Source organism: Sciurus vulgaris (assembly GCF_902686455.1).
Source record: "Sciurus vulgaris genome assembly, chromosome: 8".
NCBI lineage: Eukaryota > Metazoa > Chordata > Mammalia > Rodentia > Sciuridae > Sciurus > Sciurus vulgaris.
Window position 1 is genome coordinate 85,092,953 of NC_136468.1, and position 26,185 is coordinate 85,119,137.

General features: G+C 37.0%; 1 protein-coding gene across 9 annotated transcripts in view; it reads left to right on the plus strand.

Moving 5' to 3' along the window:
• Positions 1 to 618: 618 nt before the first annotated feature.
• FAM221A (family with sequence similarity 221 member A) overlaps positions 619 to 26,185 on the plus strand; it is a 30,947-nt gene continuing 5,380 nt past the window's right edge. Inside the window, exons 1-7 of one of the 9 annotated variants that reach the window (XM_079149377.1) lie at positions 1,026 to 1,092; positions 4,433 to 4,499; positions 4,745 to 4,918; positions 7,809 to 7,999; positions 10,221 to 10,427; positions 16,706 to 16,813; positions 19,869 to 19,951. In XM_079149377.1, coding sequence (XP_079005503.1) covers positions 4,459 to 4,499; positions 4,745 to 4,918; positions 7,809 to 7,999; positions 10,221 to 10,427; positions 16,706 to 16,813; positions 19,869 to 19,951 — 804 coding nt within the window. In that variant the 5' untranslated portion in view covers positions 1,026 to 1,092; positions 4,433 to 4,458. Of the gene's footprint in view, positions 1,093 to 4,432; positions 4,500 to 4,744; positions 4,919 to 7,808; positions 8,000 to 10,220; positions 10,428 to 16,705; positions 16,814 to 16,979; positions 17,455 to 19,868; positions 19,952 to 26,185 lie in introns of those variants that run through there. The other 8 variants (XM_079149370.1, XM_079149369.1, XM_079149373.1 and 5 more) reach the window with 8 other exon arrangements.

Genomic DNA, 26,185 nt, shown 5'->3' on the forward strand with positions numbered 1-26,185 from the left:
ACAAAACAAAAAAATTAATGACATCTGAAAAGCACAATAAAGTGATGGGCAATAAAACTGAGTTATGCCTATAATTTACAGAGGTGCTACTGGCGGAGCACCAGGAGGTTTCAGAGTTTAAGGATTCCTACCTCCTGAATAATAGTGGATTTCCTATTCCTCTGACATGGTAATTCAACTTAAGGCACATTTTGTGAAAGTATTTCCAAAAGTTACAAAAAGATGGGGCTGGGAGGTAGCTCACTGGCAGAACACTTGTCTACCATGTGCAAGGCCCCGGGGTTCATTTCCAGCACCACAAAATATAAAACAAAACAAAAAACGACAAAATAACAACAACAAACTCCCAAACAAAACAAATCACCAAATGCTTAAATTATTTTCTCTTAAACTTATTTCCTTTCTTTGAGGAACATGTTTTCTTGTCAAATACGTTTTCGTGCAGACACACATGGCTATTTTATATCAATTGTGTAAAATTTTTTATTTTCTATTTTTTTGTGGTGCTGAGGATGGAACCCAGGGCCTCTTGCTTGCTGAACACATGCTCCACCACTGACACCTTCAGTCCCTGTTAACAGTGTCGTAAACAACAATATTGAAAACAGGGCCGCCGATTGTGGTGAGGCCGGCGTCACACCAACAAGGACCTTCGCAAATCACTTGTTTCAAGAGTTGGACTAAGTGAAATGAGCTATTTTCTGTGAATCCATTACATACAGGGCATTACACTCCCTACTTACTTTACAAGGACACTGGCCGGAAAGGAGTGGGGACAGGGGAAACGTTGATGGCGGGCTACACTCTGCCGCGCGCGGCCCCGGGCCTGTGCCAGAGCACAGAGGTTCACCCGGCTCCGCGTGGGCGACCAGGTACAGCGCGCGCCACCTGCGCGGGTTCCGCGCCCGCCCGCCCGCGGGGATGGAGCGCACGGCCAATCGGCAGGGCGTCCCGCTGCTCCGCAGGGAGCTCGCGCGCAGGCGAGCCGGGCCGCGCGGCGCAGGCTCCTTCTGCCTCCCCTCTGGCCATGGAGCGGCTGACGTTGCCTCCCGGCGGCTCGGCGGCGGTGGACGAGTACCTGGAGTACCGGAGGTGAGGCGGCGGCAGCCCGGGGCTCACGTCCCGCCGCTCCTCGGGGCGAGAACTCCCGGGGGCCGGCTCGAGGGGGAGGACTGGTGGCGCTGCCGAGAGCTGCCTGCCGGGCGAGCGCTGGGGATCGGGAATCTGCTCCCGGGCTGTTGAGGGAGGCCTAGATTAATTTCAAGTTTCATCTTTCTGTAATTGAATATGCTGACACGCAGTTCTATTCGGTAATGAGTGTCTTCCGTGGCAATTTTGACTCCCCTTCCAAGAGGGATAGTTAACTGTATTTATGCCAGAGTCCTGTTGTAGGGCCTTCGAAGAATTACACATGAGCACACATTGAGTTAGCAGACCTCAAGTTTGCACATTGTTTTGGTGTTAGGGCAAGTCGTTAACTTCGAACGTGCTCCCAACCCCGCGGTGTTGGTGTTAGGACAAACACCCCAACGGGTGTAGTTTTGGAGAGTCTTCTATCCCAAACAGGAAACACAGCCTCTCCTTTGGCTTGAAGATGTAAATTCAATGTCAAGGCTCTGACAAAGGCTGATGCACTTGTATCGAAATATTTTTACCCATCCCCCATCTTCTAACAAAAATGTTTGACAGTTGAGAGACTAGGCGAGGACTGGACTGGCAGGAGGATGAGAAGTCGAGGGGGGAAGGCTGTACCGATGATAGGTGACACAATCCTGGCTCGATTTAGCAGACCTTAAGCAGAGAGGCTGCTCCAAATCATGATGCGGGGTTGGGGGTAACGGGAGGGGGTCCTGGGCAGATGGGTTCCCCAGCTGACTGCCCAGCTAGTTTAGTTTTGCGCAATGCTTAAACGTGTCTGAAAAGTCCGAGTTGGAATAGTGAGATTGAGGAAGGAACTTGATAGGTCAGTCTCCATGTCCTCCTGTTCAGGTGGGTCTAAGTAAGGCAGGAAATACAGATGACACCCATCTGTAATGGGTAATTACAGTTGGGGGAATCGACCTGCTTTTATCCCTAAGGCAGAACTGTTTCCTGTCCTGATAGGAGGAGCTCAGGGTTATAATCTACGTGATTGGCTAACTTTAAAAACAAAAATTTTTTTGTAGGTGGACACATACCTTAATTTAATTTATTTATTTATACGTGGTGCTGAGGATCCAACCCAATGCCTCACACATGCTAAGCAAGCACTGCACCGCTGAGCCACAACCCCAGCCTCATGATAGGCTAATTTTAAAATTAGGGTGGGCAAAGGGAAGGGCTATAATTAAAATGGTTATAATTGGACTTACATCCCAATTAAGGCTAAAGAGTGTGTTTTGAAAATGGACCACTGAACTTCGTACTTCTCACACGTGAGAATTTAGGTGTTTAGATGTGCGGATTGTGGGCCCCCAATTGTCTTTTGCCCAGAAGATGCCAGGGGCAGACCTGGTGGGAAATTATTTTTGCAAGCATAAATAGCATGGAACATTTCTCTTTAAAAGGGATTATCAGGTCCCTTATTTAACATCAAGGACTTGAGGAAGGTGGGGAAGACTAGACTTGGGTGCCTAGATATGAAAGGGGATCTGTGGGAAGGGTCAAAAAAATGAGTCTCCATCAGAAATAAACTTCTCTTCCTCAGTTTTCCATGGTTTGGTCTTGCCTACTGCTTTGGTGGGAGGCAGTTTGAGAGGGGAAGTGTAGGATCTTGCTACTCAAAGTGCTGGAAGCAGGGAACAGTGACATAGGTATCACCTGGGAGCTTGCTGGAAAAGTAGAATCTCAGGCCCACCCTCAGATCTAAGAATTTTAATCTGCATTTGAACAAGATCTCCTGGGATCTGGAAACACAATAAAATTTGAGAGATATGCCTTTAAAATTTGAAAAACAATCTCTTTCTTAAAAGATCTGCACTTAGGCCTGGAAACCCTATGGCAAGTTTCAGCCAGCCTAGACAATTGAGTGAGACCCTGTCTCAAAATAAAATTTTAAAAAAGGGCCAGGAATGTAGCTCAGATTTAGGGTGCTTGTCCAACATATGTAAGGCTGTGAGTTCAATCCTCAGCCCTGGGAATAAACATGGTTTATTTTAAGATCTTACATTTATCTGTAGATATTCTTGATAGCCATAATAGGGTGTAATGACCCCCAATTTTTCTTGGAGTAAAATGTCCTTTGGATAGGTGTGGTGGTGCCTGCCTATAATCTCAGCAAATTGGGAGGCTGAGGCAGAAGGAGCACAAGTTGAAGACTGGCCTGGGCAATTTAGTGAGACGCTGTCTCAAAATAAAATATAAAAAGGGCTGGGGATGTAGCTCAGTGGCAAAGTGCCCTGGGTTCTGTAAAAACAAACAACAAAAACAAAACAAAAAAAACTTTGGTTTTTTACTATTGTGTATCTAGATCGCTAAGTAAGGAAGAAGGTTGAAGAATTTCATAGCTTATAAATTGTTTTTTATTTTCTACCTCAACTGACAGTTTCAAAGTATGGAAAAAAATATGTATTGCACAAAAAATTTATGTTGCATTTTACAAAAAACACTTTTCATGATTTTTAGAGGGTAGGGGACATTTTCATGGAGAAATTTCCACTTTGAAGACCTTTTCCTCCATAGAGGCAAACTCTTTAATTTTTTTCCCATAGAAATAGTGATGGCTTGATTTTTCCTATAAAATTTTTGAATCTGAAATTAAACAATGAAACACCTAATTATCCAATACACAGAGGTGCGTATGAGCCTGTGCAAATCCAAGCATGTTTTTAGAGCCTACATAAGTTTAAACTCCTGGCCAGAGCTTGGGGTCAGGTATGGAATTAAGTCATGTTGGCTTCTTCATTGATTTTTTGTTGTTGTTGGTAGTATTTTTAAAAAGACAAAAGCATTAGAAGTTTTAGAAATTTAGGCCGTAGCTTTTAATAAGAATGAACGTGTTTGATTCAGAATCACAGGAGAAATTGAGATAAATGTGTAGTAATCTTCCATTGATAAACCTTGATCAGTAAAGTCAGATATTATGAAATCGTTGACTTTTAATTTATAATTCTCTTTTGTAAGGGAAGAGTAGGGACTATAGAGGGAAGTCATCACTAGGTTCATGACTGAGGAACCTATAATAAAAGACAGATTAACAAGAGAAAAGTTTGCAAATTTATTTAAGTTTTATATGACATGGGAGCCTTCAGAAGTGAAGACCCACAGAAACAGGAGAACTTGTGCGTTGTTATGCTTAGGCTTGATGACGAGTGAATAGTCATGGAAAAGTATGACCAGAGGACAAAAGGATATGTCCTAATGGTAACATATTGGCAGGCACTTAGTAAGGTGTGTTTGTTCAGATTCTTCTCTCTGTCACGGTATCTTTCTCTAGCATGTTCTTTTCCTCCAGGCATAGGGAAGGTACTTCTGGAATGAATGAGGTATTACCTACTTCATGGAGGAAGAACACAGGGAAGGTGAAAGTGGCCTTACTGCTTCTGTCAGTTTCTAAATGCCGAGGTATCATGTTTTGGGTAGCATAGCCTGAACGCCATCAGAAGCATAAGTTTTATTGTCGTTGTTTGTAATTTGGTTCTTAACAGGGGTCTAAAATAAAAATTCAAATATAAAGCAACCTTTCCTTTATGCAAGTATAGTTTTAGAGTTTAGAATGTTTATCTAGAAAATACTCAAGTGTTAATACAAATATTTTTTGTTGTAGAATTGTTGGTGAGGACGATGGAGGAAAACTTTTTACTCCTGAAGAATACGAAGAATACAAAAAAAAAGTTTTACCTATGCGCTTACAGAATAGGTTATTTGTGAGCTGGCGGTCACCAACAGGAATGGATTGTAAACTTGTTGGCCCGGAGACACTGTGTTTTTGTACACATAGGTAACATATTTTATTGCTATTTTCTGATGACTAGATAATAAGAACAATAGCAAAACATATTCTCCTTCCATAAATACTACTGTGATGATTAAGAAACATTTAAGGGCTGGGGAGATAGCTCAGTTGGTAGAGTGCTTGCCTCGCAAGCACAAGGCCCTGGGTTCAATCCCCAGCACTGCAATAAAAAAAAAAAAAAAAAAAAAAAAGAAATATTTAAAAATAGGCCTTTATATAAAACAGTAGAAATATTTAAAAGTTTTTAAAGATGTAATTTAAAAATTTTTTGTTATATTTGTTTAGACTCAGAGACTCCTGCCTTAAGCACCTCTTCTCTTGCCATTGGTAAAAAAGATATTGGTGCCGCTGTGGCTTTGCTGTGGATTTTTCAGTTTGGCTAGGAAGCAGTGTCCACCTGGCCCACTGTTGGACAAAGTAGAGTATGGCTAGTCAGACTGCAGAACTGCTGTAATAGTTGCTTAAATTGATCCACACTGATCATGCTTACCCAGTGATAAACAAGCATTCTTTCTCAAATTTACTAATCACCCTTCCCATCTTAAAGAACTGCTGTGTTGATACTTTCCTTTAATCAACCTTTCTTTAAACAAACAAAAACACAAGCACTCCCTGCTTTTGGTTACAAATGGTCATGTTCCAAGAAAATCATATGGGAGGTATATGAGGCTCCAGTCATTGATGCAGGCTGCCTGTGTCTGAGGTTTGCATTTTGCTATGTACTTGCTCTATTTCAGATTTTACTACTGTCTCTCAGTTGTAAAGACCAAAATCATCAAACTGCCTCACAGAAAATCCATGGAACCTATTACATGTTTTCAGGCAACAGCTTCAATTTTTTGTTCTCAGGAAACCACTAAAGGGTTAAATTCCTTGTTTCAATAGCAATTTCTGGGACTCATTTATGAGAGACTTTTTGTATAGTTGCTATTTACAGTAGCAGTTTGCCAGAGGTTGTTTTAGGCAGTTGCTAGGATGAGTAATGTGTTTATAGATTGACTTTAAACTTATCTAACAACCTTAGTTAAAAATACTGTGGACAGGGCTGGGATTGTGGCTCAGTGGTAGAGCACATGCCTGGCACATGTGAGGCACTGGGTTCGATCCTTAGCACCACATAAAAATAAATGAATAAAGGTATTGTGCCCATCTACAACTAAAAAAAGAAAGAAAGAAAGAAAGAAAGAAAGAAAGAAAGAAAGAAAGAAAGAAACGACTGGAGGAATGGAGGATAGGGATGTGTTGATATCTTTTAGAACTAAAGAGGGGTTTGGTAAATTTATGATAGTTTTATAATTTATTTTTGTAAAGATTTAATGCTAGTTTCTTATCTAGCTATCATTTATATAGCATGGATTTGACCCTCAAAAGCCCGGTACTTCAATGAACAAATTGACTTGTAGTACCGAGATCTCTATTCTAACTATTTTTTTCCTTGTTATCAAAGTGATAATTGTTATTAAGGAAAATGGGTAGGTGTATAGAAAAGTAGAACACACACCACCCAACAGCCAGTTGCTGTTAATACTAATAGCTTTATCTATGTAATTTTTTTGCATAGTTCATTTAGTTGTTGGTTTTATGTATGTATAAAATATTGAGCTATTTTTTCATGACAGAATCACAGAAATATGTTTCTATATGGTTATAGTAATTTTTAAATACCTGGTTGATAGTCTAACTAGCCCAGTGGTATTCATCATGTGTTCCCTGAACTCTGAGCAAGTCTCAGGGGTGCCCCAGGTGGAAGGGGAAGTTAAAGGAAGGGAAGGAGAGTTCTAATTCCTGCTTTAACCAAATCTGCTTGTATCTATTCTATATACAGTATTATGATTCTTTGGAAGGTTTTATTTGAAGAAAGGGTTAAAAAAGTTTGAAAACTGTCCTTTATTAATTTACTTATCTGTTCCCATATATGTGTGTATATGTATATGTACATGTGTATACATATGTATATATTTGCTATTATAGATACTCTTGCTAATATTGTCTTTATGCACAAAGCTTTTTCATTATATGTAATTATTTTCTTGGGGTATATTTTCCAAAATGAACTTTCTGGGTTAAAGGATGGCCTTATTTAATTTCTTGGAGCATTATTAAATTGTTTCTTCTTTAACACTCTTGACAGCCACTATTTGTAATTGTTAATTACATAATTATAAACTACATGTAGTTTTTAAAAAATTTGACTCTTTTTGCTAAGTGAAAAGTAGCATGTCATTGTTTAACTTACATTTCTTAGATCAATATTAAGAATAAGACAAATTTAATATTACTTTACTAAGTAGCTCCTTATGAGAAGGAAGCAAGTGACCTGTTTAAAAAAATTACTAACAATGTTTTAACAAAACTTTAACTTTAAAAAATCTGTAATTTCAAAATTAAAGTTAAAATTATATTAAAATAAGTTGCATTAGTACATGTTTATTGAACTTATTTTTAGATATCAAACCACAAAAATAAATTTAAGTAATGCACTTTGATAAAAAGCATTTTTTATAAAGAACCTTTTTTTTTTTGCTGCGTTGGGGATTGAACCCAGGGCCTTGCGCTTATGAGGCAATATAAAGAACCTTTTTAATACTCTTAGGATATGCATGTGTATTAAAGTATCTGCAATGGCAAGTATTTTAAGGGAATGATTTTTTTTGGTATTGCTGTGAAACTTCTTAAAAATCTAAAAATGTGAAGATTTCCTCTACCAAAGCTGACACAATACTGCATGCAGGGGAGTTTATTTTCCTTATTAACAAGAATAACAAAACCAAACCAAAAAAGAATTATATTTGCATTTAATAGAATAGAAATTGTAATTTTTGGCAATACCTGATTGTGTTTGTATTTCTCCCCCATCCCCTCCTTTTTTTTTTAGGTATAAGCAACATAAAACTGACTTTGAGACAATTCCACAGCAGCGCCCCATTGATCTGCCTTGCCAAGTGACTGGCTGCCAGTGCAGGGCTTACCTTTACGTTCCTTTGAATGGCACCCAGCCCATTCGCTGTAGGTGCAAGCACTTTGCTGATCAACACAGTGCTGCACCTGGTTTTACATGCAGTGCATGTAAGTTACATTATTATACATAGCCACAGATTGTTTTAATTTCTTTATTGAATATTGAATGTGTCTTTGTACTGGTTTAATCAGGTACAGAGTCAATATTAAATAACTAAACAAACTGGAATAGAGCACAGGAGGGAGGCTGTCTATGTGGGGATGAAGTGACTTTGGTTAAAAGAGAGGTGAAATATGGATAAGGAATTCAAGGAGGACCCTCATTAACTCACATATATTGTCCAAACTATTCATGGTCCCTGATTATTCCTTATGATCATCTTATTTTATAACAGCTTCACCCGTGAAATTACATCATATGTGGATTTACTTACACAAAATATCTTTATTTTATTTACTTCCATAAAATATCTTTATTAATGATCCAATCCTGACAAAAAGAAGTCTTCCTTTTCTTCTTTTCAACAAAACCTAAGACAGGAAGAGTTAAAATGGGCATTCAAGTCACATCAGTTCACTCGGCAAACAAATCAGAGCAACTACTCTGTTCTAGGCACTACCATTCCAGACACTGAAATGCAGGGGTGGGTGAGAGCATGACCTCTGTTACTTGCAGACACAATTCAGCCTCTTGGCATCTTACTTGGCAATTATCTCATCTATTCATTTTGAATTTTATCTTATCTGGAATTAAAAAAAACTAAGCAAAATTCAATTGATAGATACGTAGAGTTATTGGTATGCTTAATAATCATTGGTATGCTTAATAATCTCATATAATTTAATGGGAATAGATTTTAGAGAATTACTAGACATGATCTAATCTGATTGAAAAATTTAAATAGTGGGAGTTTAATCAACTAAATTCTTATTCTTCTCTTTCTTCTGCTCCTCCTCCTCTTATTTCTTGTTTTGAGGATCAAACCCAGGGCCTTGTGCCTGCTAGGCAAGTGCTGTACCACTGAGCCACACCCTCAACTCTCAACTAAATTCTTTTCAGATTTTTAAAAAGAATTTTATACATTAAAAATGTGAGCTGAGGACTGGAGTTGTTGCTCAGCAGTAGAGCACTTGTCTAACGTGTGAAGCACTGGGTTGTTCTCAGCACCCCATATAGATAAATAAACAAAAATAAATAAAGGTTCAACAACAAAAAAGTTAAAAATATTTGAGCTGATATGATACTTAAAAATTTTCAGATTTTCAGATTGGAGATACTCAAACAGTAGTATATGCAAATATTCCAAAATCCAAAGTCTAAAATCTGAAACACTTCCAGTCCCAAGAACTTTTGATAAAGGAAACTTAACCTCTAAAACCTTTTAGTTGATAGTAGCAGGAATAAATGTGTTTCAGAAAGACTTCATAGAAGTGGTTGGATAAAACAAATTTATGTGCCTTGGTTCTACATTTTTGAGAGGTGTGAGTGAGTAATGATTCTGCTAATTATATATTCTGGCCTCCATTCCAATATGGCTTGTTTTCTATATAAAAACTTCATTTAGATATAATTCACCTCTTTAAAGCATACAATGTAATGGCTTTAAATATATTCATCAAAATGAATCTTGTGCAGGTAACAGCACAATGTATTTTAGAACATTTTCATTTCTTTAAAAATCATTACCTTAAAAAGAAACTCCCTATTTGTTAGTAGTCATTTCTTATTCATGGCTTTCTTCAGCCCTAGGCAACCACCAATCTACTTTCTATTTCTATGGATTTGCCTAATTTGGACATTTCATGTAAATTAAATCGTAGAATATGTGGTCTTTTGTGACTGGCTTCTTTGATTTAGCATAATGTTTTTATGACTCATCTGTGTTGTAGCATGCATCAGTACTGCCCTTGGATCTTTTTTGGGTCTATGGGTTGGTTTTCCAATATGGCTTTTATAGGAGTTGATCTGCAGGGTATTCCACATTATCTCTTCACCTGGACCTGGCCACTGGGCTGTCCCCATCATATGTACATTTAACTTGGTTTTTGAGGACAGGGCCTGCATTTCCTGGCACTCCAGTCTTTAACCTAGTTTCTTTTAGTCTCACCTGTTTTGTTTTGTTTTTTTTTTTAAGATGGTTTCCTTCAGTGTACCTCCTTACCACATCAACTTCTTTCAGAAGTAAGAACAAAGGCCGGAGAACAAGGTCAGGGTCACCTAGGATAAAGGGTCAGAGGCTCTAGAATCAGCCAGCTTTGGCCAAACCATATCTTTTGAGTGGACAGAATGGTACTTTAAACATGTAACTTCCTTTATGTCTTTATTCAGGTTCCAAGTGTTCAGGATTCCATAGCTCTTTCACGTGTGCTTGTGGTCAGCCCGCATATGCCCATGACACAGTCGTGGAAACAAAGCAAGAAAGAATGGCGCAGGGAAAACCAGTGGGACAGGATGTTCCTTATGCAGCCATGGGAGGATTAACTGGTTTCAGCTCACTGGCAGAAGGCTACATGCGATTAGACGACAGTGGGATCGGTAAGTGATGATAAGTGAGCTTGTCATATGATTTTTGTGTGTGCTAACAGTAGCAAAGTCTTGCTTGAGCAATTTATGTTCATCATGTTTATTTTTTCAGAAAATATTCCCTTACTTGATTTTTAATTTTTAGAAGATTTTATTGCCACTATATGATTTATTGTCATTATAGAAAATTTAGAAAACACAAGGAAAAAGATCATTCCTCTTTCAGTACTTGTACCTAAATCCCAATTCATATCCTCACTGTTGATGATAACCGAATAGTGTTTATTTTGTTCCACTGATACAGTTTACTTGTTACCCTATGTTGTCCTGTTTTTACTATTATAAATCATCTCATTTTGGAAACCTGTAGGCCTGTGCTCATGTGTGTATATGTACATTCACCTGTATACATGTAATCACATCTATATAAAACTTGTTTATATGTGCATGTAGACACATATATCTTCTTGTGTACATGTAAGTCTTATATAATACAGGGAAAATAGGATGTATTCTAAACTATCGAAGGTAGCTGTAAACCTGTGAGAGTTGAGTGGGATTAGGGAGGTGGATATGTCCCCTGTCTACTTTAAATACTTCTATGTGAGAATTTTGTTTTCTTTTTATAACAAAGATGAATTTTATTTTTTCATTAAAGATTATGTAAACACACATATCTATTTTCTTGTAAAAGATTAAAACAATAGAGATGAAATGTAAAGGCCCATTGTACACTTTTCTTTACTCCAGATTCTTTCCCAGAGAGTAATTTGCTGTCATCAACTTGTTTTTCTCTTTAGCATACATTTTTACAGTTTACCTCTTTTTCTTAGATAAGTTTTGAAGGCCTGTTATGTCAGGAAGCACGAATCTATTTCATTCTTTTTAATTTCACACTATAGTTTATCATTTAACTATTTCCTGGTTCATAGCATTTAGGTTTCCATCTTTTTTTGCCATTACATACAATCTTGCCCCCAAAAATACTTGAGTTTGCCTCCTTGTGTCCTTGAATGACCTTGACTTTAAAGTAGGTAGAATTGCTGGGGTGAAGTGTGCGCTCATGTAAAATTTTAATGCATGCTGCATACAAATTGTCCTCCCAATATGCAGAACTTGTTTTTAACTCCTCTAGTGGTGACTTAACTTACTTTCTCACATTTGGGCTTATCATTGATATTATGAAACTTAATTTTTTGCCAGTCTGTCATGTAAAATTGTTTATTGCTTCAATTTTATTTCCCTAGTTATTAGTGAGATGAGGATCTTTTCATATTTATTGACTATTTTACTTTATGTGAATTGCCTGTTCATATTTTTTGCTTGTTTTTCTATTTTTATCTTTTCTCATTGATTTATGCAGTCTTTTTTATATATTCTGTAAACTAATCCTTTCTTTCTTTTTGTATTTTGCAGATATTTTCTCCCAGTCTGTCACTTGTTTTTAATCTCCTCCCTCCCTCCCTCCCCATCTCTTTCTTTCTCTCTCTTTCTTTCTTTCTCTTTCATTCTCTCTTTTTCTTTCTCTCTTTCTCTCTCTTTTCTCTTTTTCTTTCATTTTCTTTCTCTTTCTTTTTTCTTTTTCTTTCTCTTTCTCTCTCTCTTTCATTCTCTTTCTTTCTTTCTCTTTCTCTCTTTTTTCTCTTTTTCTTTCTCTCTCTCTCTTTCTCCTTCCTTTCTCTTTCTCTCTCTCTTTCTCCCTTTCTCTCTTCTTTCTTTCTCTCTCTCTCTTTCTCTCTCTCTCTTTTTCTCTCTCTCTTTCTCTCTTTTCTTTTCTTCTTTTCTTTTCTTTCATTTTTCTTTCCTCCCTCCCTCCCTTCCTTCCTTCCTTCCTTCCTTTTTCTTTCTCCAGTGCTGGGGATCAAACCTAGGGCCTTGTACGTGCTAGGCAAATGCTGTATGGCTAAGCTATATCCCTATATTCCTAGGTCCATCTTTTAATCTTAGGGGAAAAAAATTGTAGTCTTTAAATTTTGGAGACAGGTCTTCCCAATTCCAATTTATTTCTATTCTAATTTTATAAATATGCTTTTCTTCATTTTATCTTTTTTTTAATTAAAAACCATAAATTTACATAGGGCAATGTTGTTTGATTCATTCTGTTTTTTTTTTTTCCCTTTCCCCCCACCCCTCCCACCCCTCTTTTCCCTCTATACAGTCCTTCCTTCCTCCATTCTTACCACCCTCCTTATCCCTAACTATTTTATCTTTTTTTTTTTTTTTTTAATATTTTTAGTTGTAGTTGGACACAATGCCTTTATGTGGTGCTGAATATCGAACCCAGTGCCTCACACATGCTAGGCAAGCGTCCTACCACTGAGCAACAACCCCAGCCCTTCTTTATTTTTTTAATATGTAATTAAAGGAAATTTTTAGCTTTTTCAGGCATCTGGAATTTTTTTTCTTTTTTGTGCAACTGTGAGGTAGTTATGTCTAACTTCAGTTTTTGTCTAAATTGGTAGATAGTTATCCAAACACCATTAATAAAAGGAACTTTATCACACTGTATCATACTTATTATTTTGTATTGCTGCCTATTTGTCTATTGTGTGCCAGTATCACATATTTAAAATCTTGATAGTTTCATGGTGTGTTTTGATATTTGTTGTTCCTCCTGTTTGTGTTCATCTTCTAAGATTGTCTTAATATTGTATGCATTTTTCTCTTCTAGGTAGTTAGAAATCTGACTTGTTAAATTTTATAAATTAAGTACTTTGCAGTTTTAATAGGTATATGTTTGTAATAGACTCACGAAACAGCTACAGAAAACCCAAATGCAAGTACAAAGATAATGATGATGATGGAGGCTTTGTGCCAGGAATTGTTCCAACCATTTCTTGTATATTTACTCATTTAATTCTCACAACTCTATGAGTTGGGCTATTCTTATTTTACATTCTATGAAACTTAGCACAGAGAAGTGAACAACTTCCTTTTTATTAGAGTTTTATGGTTACACATAGTAGTTGGGTTCATCCAGGCATATTCATATATACATAGAAATTTATTTCAGCAATTTCCTGTTTCCTTTCCCTTTTCCCTCCAGTTCCCCTACTTTTCCTTCCTCCACTCTCCTAGACTTCCTTTCGCTTGTCTATTAATTTGTTTTTGATTGGTTCTTTATGTGATGTTATTCTCCCTCCTGCTTTCCTTTATCTTACTCTAGCTTCAGCATATGAGAGAAAACATCTGACCTTAGAGTGTCTGAGTTTGGATATTTCACTTAGCATGATGTTCCCCATTTCCATCCATTTTTGAGCAAATACCATAATTTCATTCTTTTTTTTTTTTTTTTTTTTTTTTTGGTACCAGGAATTGAACTCAGGTGCACTTAACCACTTTAGCCACATCCTCAGCCCATTTTTGCATTTTATTTAGAGTCAGGGTCTCACTGAGTTCTTAGGGCCTTGATGAGTTGCTGAGGCTGGCTTTGAACTCTCAATCCTCCTGCCTCAGTCTCCTGAGCTGCTGGAATTATAGGCATGTGCCACCTTGCCCAGCAATTTCATTCTTTTAATGACTGAGTGGAACTTCATTTTATGTGTGTGTGTGTGTGTATACACATACACATATTTACACATACCACAATTTCTTAATCCATTCATCTATTGAGAAGTAAACAACTTGATCTGGGCTCTTCAGCTAGCATGCTTGGTTTCAACCTTAGTTGACCTCATTATTTCTGTACAACTACCATGTTGTTTTCATGAGTACAATTTTATAGTAAGTAAATTAATTGATTTATGTCTTCATTTTATTCCTTCAGAATTTTCCTGAATAATTCTTACCTTTTAATTCTTTCAGAACTTATGTGTAGATTGATGTAGAAAGAATTGATCCTTTTGAAATATTGTTCTTTGTCTTCTTCTGTGAAAATAAGTGGAATTCTGAAATTATTTTTCTGGAAGTCCTGCACAGTTCTTATTATGTTTATTTCTAGGTATTTAATCTCTCTCTTTTTTTTTTTTTTTTTTTTTTTGCTGGTACTGGGGATTGAACCCAGGGCCTTGTACTTGCGAGGCAAGCACTCTACCAGCTGAGCTATCTCTCCAACCTCTAATCTCTTCTTAAAATAGGTATCATGCATGTTTTTTTCTTCCATTATGTTTTGTTTGTTTATAAAAAAGCAAGTGTTTTCTGCTATTTTTATTATCAGTCTTATTACTTAATTTTAGAGTTTTTTAAACAAATTTTTAGTTTATTTTGCAAATGATGATTTTTTGTTTGTTTATTGTTATAACATTGTTTTGAATATCGAACACTGCACCAAAATATGAGCCATTCATCTTAAGATGTCTTTACCAGAACTAAAGAGTTCTGTACTAATGTTTACAATTAATTTCAGAAAACTGAAAACTTATTAGTGATATTGCTGTCTAATAATCAAATCCTTCATCATTGGTTTTCAGCTGAACATAATTATTAAATTAAAAGAGCAAGTTTCCCCTCCCTTTCTTACCCTCAAATCAAACAAATGATATTTTTGCCTCTTTCCAGTATTTATGACCCTTCTTAATTTTGGTTAATTTAATGGCTACTACTTTCAGAAAAATGCTAAATAGCAGTGATAGTAGCTGGCATCGTTGCCTTTTTGTGATTTTGAGTATTTTATCACTCAAGTATCTTTATAGTATTAAGAAAGAAAAACCTCTCCTCTTGGCCCTTGAGAACAGAGGGAAAAGGTGCAGAGAGGAGAGAATGAGAGGAGATATATGCTTTCATATTTTGTTTTTTGTCTTAAAACCCAGGGGCAGAGGGGCTTCTGCTCTATTGGCCATGTAGGATCCTAAATAGAGGTGACCTCTGGCTGGGATGCAGTTCATTTATGGTACAGAAGGACCATAATTCCTAGCTCTTGGGGAATGCTTGGCAGGTAGCTAAAATGTGAGATAATGGCAATGCCATGGCATCTGTCACTGGGGGGCAAGGTGACCCCAGAGCAGAACTGAAGGTGGGTCTCCAGAGCCAAGGGATTCAATAGAGGAAGTGGCAGGCACTAAGCGAGTCTGTACTTCTAATGAGAGCAAGTATGAAGCCACCAGGTCCTAGCACGCTGAGAAACCAAATTACAAGTTAGGCCATCCTTGAGCATCTGAGATCAGTAACACATGCATCAACTAGAGGACAGCACAGGGCCCGAATGGACCGGAACCTTCCCTCCCACCCTGTATTCTCATGTGCCACATGAGAGAGTAGCTGGGGATGGAAATGGGACCAGGAATTGGAAGGGCTGAACAATTGTTCCATACTGTTCACATTACAAGATAGGACTAATTTGTAAACCATTTAGGGCTAAAAGTTCATTTCCTTTCCTATGCCCATATGTGGGGCTAGGGCTGTGGGGAAGTGGTGGTTTTGGAGGAAGATAGAGCAGTTTTACATTTTTCTCTGCACTTCATTTTTTTTTTTTTCTTTTTTTGTAGTGCTGGGGATCAAACTCAGGGCCTTGTGCTTTCGAGGAAAGTACTCTACCAACTGAGCTATATCCCCAGCCCTGCACTTCACTTCTTTTTGGTCTAGAAGTCAATGCGCTTAGCAGTTGGTCTTTGTAATTTGTGGTTCCTTGTGGTGGATATTTTCTCATTTCATTGGAGAAGGAGCTTTCTTCTTTATTTTTCATACTTTTTTTTAGATCCATTCCTAGTAAGGAATAGATTAAAAATACACTTATTCTATCCTTGTCAACCAGAGGTTCCTTACAGTGAATGTCTTGCTTTAGATAGTGTATTGTAACCATATTAGGGTTTAGTACTTTGCTGACATGGCTACATTAGTGTACAATACATATATTTTTCCTGTAAAAAATGTTCTGGGAGAAAGATGCTGAGAAATGCAAAAATACTTTTAAAATTATTTTCCTTTATGTTGCAGAATAAAATTGAAATAAAAATTCCTGGTTTTTTTCTTTTCTTTTCTTTTTGAGATAGGATCTTGTGTTGTCCAGACTGGTCTTGAACTCCTGGGTTCAAGTGATCCTCTCACCTCAGCCTCCTGAGTTGCTGAAATTATAGGCATGCATCACTGTACCCAGCTAAACTTTTCTTTTTTATAGAAAGGAGTTTTCTACTGGGCAGTATGGCACATGCCTGTAGTCCCAGTGACCTGGGAGGCTGAGGCAGGAGGATCACAAATTTGAGGTCAGCCTAGGCAACTCAGAGAGACTCTGTCTCAAAAAAAAAAAAAAAAAAAAAGGTTCTTCTGAGATTCTAATTTACTTCACATGAGATATAACAACTTGTTTGTATCCCTATAAATAGAGATATTCATTCTCCATGTATTTTTGTTCTCAGGTACACCTTCAGTTGAATTTTTAAATTCTCCAGTTACGGCCATGGACCACCCATTTCTAAAAGCATTGCAAGGACCATCTAGTTCTTCTCCAGAAACACTAACAAATGGTAATGAAATTAGATTGAGAAATATTTTTGGATGTATTAAGAATATTGAGCTTTGGTTTGCTTTTAAGCTTCTTCTTTTTTTTCTGTTATTACCACAGTTTGACTTCAGAGTTAACCTTTCCTTTTTCTTTCTTTCTTTCTGTTTTTTTTTTTTTTTTTAATGAAGCATGGTTTTATTTGGGTGCACAAGAGATTTGCAAATTGGGACAACAAAGATTAACTAGACACTAAGCCTACCCTCTGCAGAGGATGAGCAGGACTCAGGCTTCATTGCAAAAAGAAGCCGTTCTTTGCAAAATATGAACAGGAGCCAGGTAAATCCAGTGGTTGGAGACTGATTGGGAAAAAAAAAAAAAAAGGATGTCAAATTCTGCAAGTCCATTGGAGTGTCCATGTCAAGAGGCAACCTGGCCACACTAGTTTTTCTCAAAACTGCAAAGTATCATTAGATTCTGGAACAGCATTCCCTCTCTGCTCCCTGCACCAGCTCTGCATGGCCAACTGCTTGTCAGGAGAGCCTCTAAGGCTCAGGAGGGATTTCTGCTCTTTAGACCATGCTGCAGCCATTTTTATTTTTGTTACCAATATCTTAACAACATCCCCGCCCCTTCACCCCGCACACACCCAATAAATCAGGCCTTTAACTTTTGTGAGTCAAATTCTTTTTTGTTTTTGGTCCTGGGGATTGAACCCAGGGGCACCTACCACTGAGCTACCTCCCCGGCCCTTTTTTTTTTTTTTTAATTTTGAGACAGGGTCTAAGTTGCCAGGCTTCTAAGTTTTTTAAAATTTGAGACAGGGTCTAAGTTGCCTGGCCTTGAACTTGGGATCTTCCTGCCTCAGCCTCCCTGGTCACTGGAATGACAGGCGTGACTGCCGCGCGGCTCTTTTTTAAAAACTACGTGCTATAATCTCAGACGCAGAGGAGGAACGTGAGGTCAGCACCAGCCTCCCTGTGCGGCCTCCGCCCAGTGGCCTCGGGCCACCCTCTGCATGTTGCGGGGTCAGCAAGAAAACCTGGCCCCAGGCCCCCGCAGGCCCCCGCAGGCCCAGACCCAGGCCCACGCCCGCCTCTGCCGGTGGCCCGACCCTCTTCCCAAGGAGGCGCCGGCCCCGAACAGCCCCCGCCCCGCGCACAGGCAAGGCTCATTTTTCATTCTTTCATTTTTTATTTTTATTTTTTTAGTATCAGGGATTGAACTCAGGGGCACTCCGACCACTGAGCCACATCCCTAGGCCTATTTTGTATTTTATTTAGAGACAGGGCCTCACTGAGTTACTTAGTACCTCGCTTTAGCTGAAGCTGGCTCTGAACTCTGAGATCCTCCTGCCTCAGCCTCCCAATCCACTGGGATTACAGGCGTGCACCACCATGTCCAGCTTCATTTTACTTTCTTTTATATTGGCACACAGTGCAAGAAAACAAACTTCATTTTTTTATTGGTGTTTGAACTCTAATGGTTAGGGCCCTCTAATGGACTGATTACCTCTATCCTCTGGAATCTCCTCAAGGGGATGTAATCCTGTGCTAACCTTAGGTTAGGAGGATTTTGCCATTTATAAATTAAGAGCAAATAAATTCATTTTTAAGAACTAGTGTTCTGTATTTCATTTATTGAAAAAAAGAATAAAAACATTGAAGATAGAAATCAAAAGACTTTTTTGATTTTTGTTTTTGACTGTACTGGGGGTTCAACCTAGGGCTTCATGCATGCTCGGAAAGTGCTCTGGAAATTGTATGGTTTATTTTAGGTTTTTGATATTTTAAAATGAGAACTTTCTTTGATTTTATTTGCATTTTCATACACTCTGACATTCTCCACAAGGAATTTTAAGTCTACTTACAAAATCGACATTCAATGAAGCAATAATTGAATGTAAAAAATGAAAAACAACAACAACAAAACACAATTGTGGCAACTTTCAAGATTGATATCATTGCTGCATTCAACCTCAGTTTAGACTGAGTGTACTGACAGCCAGGGCACAGAGCAGGTGAGGTCAGTTAAGTTCTTTTCCCATGGATAGAAGAAAACACAAGTGCCCCAGTACCAACACTGGATTTTAAATGGCCAAGGGCCTCAGAAGAGAACTTTTGAGAGCTATTTTTCAGCAAGTACAGAGTATGTATGCTTGTTTTTTGTAGTCACCTCTGGTAAGAGTGATAATGCACCATTAAAATGCAACTCTGGCAAAGTAAGTCTGCAAGGGCATAGCTTAAATGGTCCAACCTGATTCAGGAAGAGACCTAGAATTTCCAGAGGTGTGGTTATTCTTTTCATATTTTAAGCAATTTTATTTTTCTCGACACAGTTTTTGTTAAAGATAGTTGACAATGTGGTTGTTCTCTCTAGCAATTAACTGGGCTGAGTTGCCGGTTGAGGGTGAATTCATATACTTTAGAAACAGAATAGGTGTTTAGGTTGCTATTTTGTTTTGGAAATGAAAGGACCCAATGAAAACATTCACTTTTACTGAAGGTGAACTTTTCTTTATAGACTTTTAGAGATCTATAAAGAAAACTAGATTTTCCTTACTGAAGCAATTTTAAATTTCTTTTAGCCTACAAACTAGTACTTGATTAATTTTATAAAGTAAATACTGTGAATGATGGCTAAAATTCAAAGCAGATAGTATCATCATGTGATTGCCTATACAAGGCTTCAGTAAAGCCTCAGTAATGCAGACAGCAATGTGTTATATCTCAAATTTATCGTACTTTTGTATTATATTAACCTTCATGTATAAAGCATAACATGGATTTCTAGTTATAATATCAAAACGTGGACATAGCTAAGTGTACTCATATGGAATAGCTATGTAGTGTTAATACAAGCCAGTTGAATATGTGGAGAATGTTTACCACTAAAAGTTTACTTTTGTTTTGTGATGCCATTCTTTCTTAGAAAGAATTAGGTATTTGGACCACTTATACCATTTCTGGTTTGGAAAATAAAATATGACCTGGCAGGAAGAAATTTTTCATTGCATATTTTTTTCAACTGCAGGGCAATATATGTTATAAATATGTCATTGTTTTTTTTTTCCGTGTCAGTAGGTATAAGTAGTCAAGTTTCTTCCTTAAGGAGGCCTGAAGAGGATGACATGGCTTTCTTTGAAAGACGATACCAGGAGAGGGTAGGTTTTTAAGGAAATTCATTGGTATTAAGTATTTAGTTATAACAGATACACTATAGAATGATTATATATTAAATGTAGAATAACATAAAAAAATTTGTAAAGTCTATTTATAGTTGGTGTTAGGCCTGGAGGTTTGCTTAGAATAATTAAAAAAGAAGTAGGACTAACAAATAATATGATATATAATATAATCATAAAAGTCATAAACATTGATTTAATAATACAAATAAAATAATAATGTCAACTAATAGCATATTGGTAAATTATATGTACTCCCCTCTCCCCTGCTGCTGGGAATTAAGCCCAGGCCTCACACATGCTAGGCAAGTTTTGTACCACTGAGCTATAACCCCATCCCCTATATGTATCTTGAATTCTTGTTTTTAAAAAATACATGTATATTTATTTTTAAAATTTAAACTATGAAGTTGCCGGGGAGAAGGGATAGAGATAGGACCATTAACAGGTACAGGGGTATAGTTGAGTAGAAGGAATAACTTCCAATGTTCTGTAATATAGAAGGATTACTATGGTTGACAACAATGAATTGTACATTTCAACATAGCTGGTAGGAGTTTAAATGTTCTCAACACCTAGAAAACATAAATGTTTGAGGTGTTAGATATGCCAGTTATCCTGATGTCATTACACGTTATATACATGTGTTGAAATATCACACTGTACCTATGAATATATACAACTGTTATGTGCTTATTAAAAATAAAAAGTATGTATTATAAAAACCAATAAATTGTCAAGTGAAGATTGAATATACATTGAATTCATAATATGTACTCTTTCTTTTTAGAGGTTTTTTTCATATATCTAGATTCAAGTTAAAAATTACCTTTAAAAATTAGCTTTAAAAAAGAGACCACTAAACAAACATTTTAACAACTAGAACTCAACAAATGTAGTGTTGATGTGTTCCCAGCTTTTAATAATGGTCAGTTTCATTAGTTCTCCACCAGAGTGTGAACAGCTTGAGAATAAGCACAGTACTTTACTAACCCTTGTATTTTTCCTAGTATCTAGGGCACACTGTCTTATATATACTAAGTTTTCAATAAATAAGTATTTATAGGAAATTGAAAAACTAAACACATAATTGACATTTGCTTTCATAGATGTCAACTATACTTTTTACACTTTCAGTAAGTTTCATGGCAATGTTTGTATGTGAGAGGTCTGTCTTTGCTTTTTGCTAAATGAAAGTCTGTTGGCGTAAGGAGGTATGGGGGAATGGTACTTCAGCTGTATGGCAGAAACTGCTTTCTTCAGGATTGTTTTATGGTTATGGGTATTATCATCTCTCCGACTGAGCAGCAAACTCCACAAAAGTAAAGACATTCCTGTCATCTTTTTTTTTTTTTTTTTTCCTTTGTGGTGCTGGAGATCAAACCTAGGGCCTCATTCCTGCTAAGTAAGCATTCTGCCACTGAACTACACCCCCAGCTCTCTTATCACTTTTGTTGTGTCATCTATGACTCCTAGATAAGAGCTCATTGAATAACCAATCATATGGAAAAAGAGCACTAAATAAATTTACCATTCAAGAGCAAAGGAAATGACTAGGAGATAGATTATCTGATGAAGAATTTTGAAACAAATGGGGAAAGTCCTGGTCACTGTTTAATGCCGAAACTGACAGTAGAACTTTTTGCAAGATAGAAACCATATGTAGCTTTGTGAGTCTAAATTTAAATGACTCAAAATTAAAAGTTTATTATTATCTCAGTCACACTACCCACATTTCAAGTGGTCAGAAGCTGCATGTGGATAGTGGCTGCCTTAATGGACAACACAGATATTAAACCTTTCTATCTTTTTTTTTTAATTGTAAACAAATGGGATACATGTTGTTTCTGTTTGTACATGGAGTCAAGGCATACCATTTGTGTAATCATAAATTTACATAGGGTAATGTTGTTTGATTCATTCTGTTATTTTTTTCCTTCCCCCCACCCCTCTCACCCCTCTTTTCCGTCTATATAGTCCTTCCTTCCTCCATTCTTGCCACCCTCCTTAACCCTAACCCTAAACCTAACACTAACCCTAACGCTAACCCCTCCCTCCCCCTATTATATGTCCTCATCCACTTATCAGTGAGATCATTTGTCCTTTAGTTTTTTGAGATTGGCTTATCTCACTTAGCATGATATTCTCCAATTTCATCCATTTGCCTACAAATGCCATAATTTTATCATTCTTTATGGCTGAGTAATATTCCATTGTATATATATATGCCACAGTTTCTTTATCCATTCATCAATTGAAGGACATCTAGGTTGGTTCCACAGTCTGGCTATGGTGAATTGAGCAGCTATGAACATTGATGTGGCTGTATCTCTGTAGTATGCTGATTTTAAGTCCTTTGGGTATAGGCCAAGGAGTGGGATAGCTGGGTCAAATGGTGGTTCCATTCCAAGCTTTCTGAGGAATCTCCATACCGCTTTCAGAGTGGCTGCACTAATTTGCAACCCCATCAGCAATGTATGAATGTACCTTTTTCCCCATATCCTCGCCAACACCTGTTGTTGCTTGTGTTCTTGATAATCGCCATTCTAATTGGGGTGAGATGCAATCTTAGGGTAGTTTTGATTTGTATATCTCTAATTACTAGAGATGTTGAACATTTTTTCATATATCTGTTAATTGCTTGTACATCTTCTTCTGTGAAGTGTCTATTCATTTCCTTAGCCCATTTGTTGATTGGGTTATTCGTATTCTTGGTATAGAGTTTTTTGAGTTCTTTATATATTCTGGAAATTAGCATTCTGTCTGAAGTATGAGTGGCAAAGATATTCTCCCACTCTGTAGGCTCTTTCTTCGCATTGCTGATAGTTTCCTTTGCTGAGAGAAAGCTTTTTAGTTTGAATCTATCCCAGTTGTTGATTCTTGCTTTTATTTCTTGTGCTATAGGAGTCCTGTTAAGGAAGTCTGATCCTAAGCCAACAAGGTGAAGATTTGGACCTACTTTTTCTTCTATAAGATGCAGGGTCTCTGGTCTGATTCTGAGGTCCTTGATCCATTTTGAGTTGAGTTTTGTGCAGGGTGAGAGATAGGGGATTAAATTCATTCTGTTGCATATGGTTTTCCAGTTTTCCCAGCACCATTAGTTGAAGAGGCTATCTTTTCTCCATTGCATATTTTTGGCACCTTTGTCTAGTATGAGAAAAATGTATTTATTTGGGTTTGTGGCCATGTCCTCTATTCTGTACCATTGATCTACCTTTCTATTTTGGTACCAATACCATGTCATTTTTGTTACTATTGTAGTAGAGTTGAAGATCTGGTATTGCGATACCCCCTGTTTCACTCTTCCCGCTAAGGAATGCTTTAGCTATTCTGGGTTTCTTATTCTTCCAGATGAATTTCATAATTGCGTGCTCTATTTCTGTAAGGTACATCATTGGGATTTTAATTGGAATTGCATTGAATCTGTATAGCACTTTAGGTAGTATGGCCATTTTGACAATATTAATTCGGCCTATCCAAGAACATGGGAGATCTTTCCATCTTCTAAGGTTTTCTTTAATTTCTTTCTTTAGTGTTCTGTAGTTCTCATTGTAGAGGTCTTTCACCTCTTCTGTGAGATTGATTCCCAAGTATTTTATTTTTTTCGAGGCTATTGTGAATGGGGTAGTTTTCCTAATTTCTCTTTCTGAAGATTCATCACTTATGTATAAAAATGTATTGGATTTATGAGCATTGACCTTGTAACCTGCTACTTTACTGAATTCACTTATGAGTTCTAACAGTTTTCTGGTAGAATTTCCAGGTTCCTCTAAATATATAATCATGTCATCAGCGAACAGGGATAGTTTGAGTTCTTCTTTTCCAATTCGTATCCCTTTAATTTCTTTGGTTTGTCTAATTGCTCTGGCTAGAGTTTCAAGGACGATCGATGTTGAATAGAAGTGGTGAAAGAGGACATCCCTGCCTTGTTCCAGTTTTTAGGGGAATGCTTTTAGTTTTTAACCATTTAGAATGATATTGGCCATGGGCTTAGCGTAGATGGCCTTTACAATGTTAAGGAATGTTCTCACTATCCCAATTTTTTCTAGTGTTTTGAGCATGAAGGGGTGCTGTATTTTATTGAATGCTTTTTCTGCATCTATTGAAATAATCATGTAATTCTTAACTTTAAGTCTGTTGATATGGTGAATGACATTTATTGATTTCTGGATGTTGAACCAACCTTGCATCCCTGGGATAAAACCCACTTGATCGTGGTGCACTATCTTTTTAATATATTTTTGTATGCGATTTGCTAAGATTTTGTTGAGAATTTTTGCGTCGATGTTCATTAAGGATATTGGTCTGAAATTTTCTTCCCTCGATGTGTCTCTGTCTGGTTCAGGTATCAGGGTGATAATGGCTTCATAGAATGAGTTTGGGAGGGTTCCCTCCTCTTCTATTTCATGGAAAACTTTGAGAAGTATTGGAATGAGCTCTTCTTTAAAGGTTTTGTAGAACTCAGCTGAGAACCCATCTGGTCCCGGACTTTTCTTTGTTGGTAGGCTTTTGATGACCTCTTCTATTTCATTGCTTGAAATTGATTTATTTAAGTTGTGTATATCCTCCTTGTTCAGTTTAGGTAATTCATATGTCTCTAGAAACTTGTTGATGTCTTCAAGGTTTTCTGTTTTGTTGGAATATAGATTTTCAAAATAGCTTCTAATTATGTTTTGTATTTCACTCGTGTCTGTTGTGATATTTCCTTATTCATTCCAAATTTTAGTAATTTGAATTTTCTCCCTCTTTCTCTTTGTTAGTGTGGCTAAGGGTTTATCAATTTTGTTTATTTTTTCAAAGAACCAACTATTTATTTTGTTAATTTTCCGATTGTTTCTTTTGTTTCACTTTCGTTGATTTCAGCTCTGATTTTAACTATTTCCTGTCTTCTACTACTTTTGGTGTTGTTCTGGTCTTCTTTTTCTAGGGCTCTGAGCTGTAGTGTTAAGTAGTTTATTTATTGATTTCTACTTCTTTTGTTGAATGTTCCCCATGAAATAAATCTTCCTCTAAGTACGGCTTTCATAGTGTCCCAGAGATTTTGATATGATGTGTCTTTGTTCTCATTTACTTCTAAGAATTTTTTTTATTTCCCTCCTGATGTCTTCTGTTATCCATTCATCATATAATAGTGTATTATTTAATCTCCAAGTATTGGAGAAGTTTCTGTTTTTTATTCTCTCATTTATTTCTAATTTCAATCCATTATGATCTGATAGAATACAAGGTAGTATCTCTATCTTCTTGTATTTGCTAACAGTAGCTTTGTGGCATAAAATATGGTCTATTTTAGAGAAGGATCCATGTGCTGCTGAGAAGAAAGTGTATTTGTTCTTTGTTGGATGGTATATTCTATATAAGTCGGTTAAGTCTAAATTGTTGATTGTGTTATTGAGATCTGTGGTTTCTTTATTCAATTTTTGTTTGGAAGATCTATCCAGTGGTGAGAAAGGTGTGTTAAAATCACCTAGTATTATTGTGTTGTGGTCTATTTGATTTCTGGAATTAAGAAGGATTTGTTTGATATACATGGATGAGCCAATGTTCGGGACATAGATATTTATGATTGTTATGTCTTGCTGATTTATGCTTCCCTTAAGCAGTATGTAATGTCCTTCTTTATCCCTTCTGACTAGTTTTGGCTTGAAGTCCACATTATCTGAAATGAGGATGGATACTCCAGCTTTTTTGCTGTGTCCATGTGCATGGTATGTTTTTCCCCATCCTTTCACCTTTAATCTATGGGTATCTCTTTCTATGAGATGAGTCTCTTGCAGGCAGCATATTGTTGGATTTTTCTTTTTATTCCAATCTGCCAGTCTATGTCTTTTGATTGATGAGTTCAGGCCATTAACATTCAGGGTTATTATTGTGATATGATTTGTATTCCCAGTCATTTGACTCATTTTTGTTTTTTGACATGATTTGGTTTCTCCTTTATTTGGTTATTCCTTTAGGCTAGTTCCTCCCGTTGCTGATTTGCATCATTGCTTTTCATCTCTTCCTCATGGAATATTTTACTGAGAATGTTCTGTAATGCCGGCTTTCTTTTTGTAAATTCCTTTAGCTTTTGTTTATCATGGAAGGATCTTATTTCATCATCAAATCTGAAAGTAAGTTTTGCTGGGTACAAGATTCTTGGTTGGCATCCATTTTCTTTCAGGGCTTGGTAAATGTTATTCCAGGCCCTTCTAGCTTTTAGGGTCTGGATTG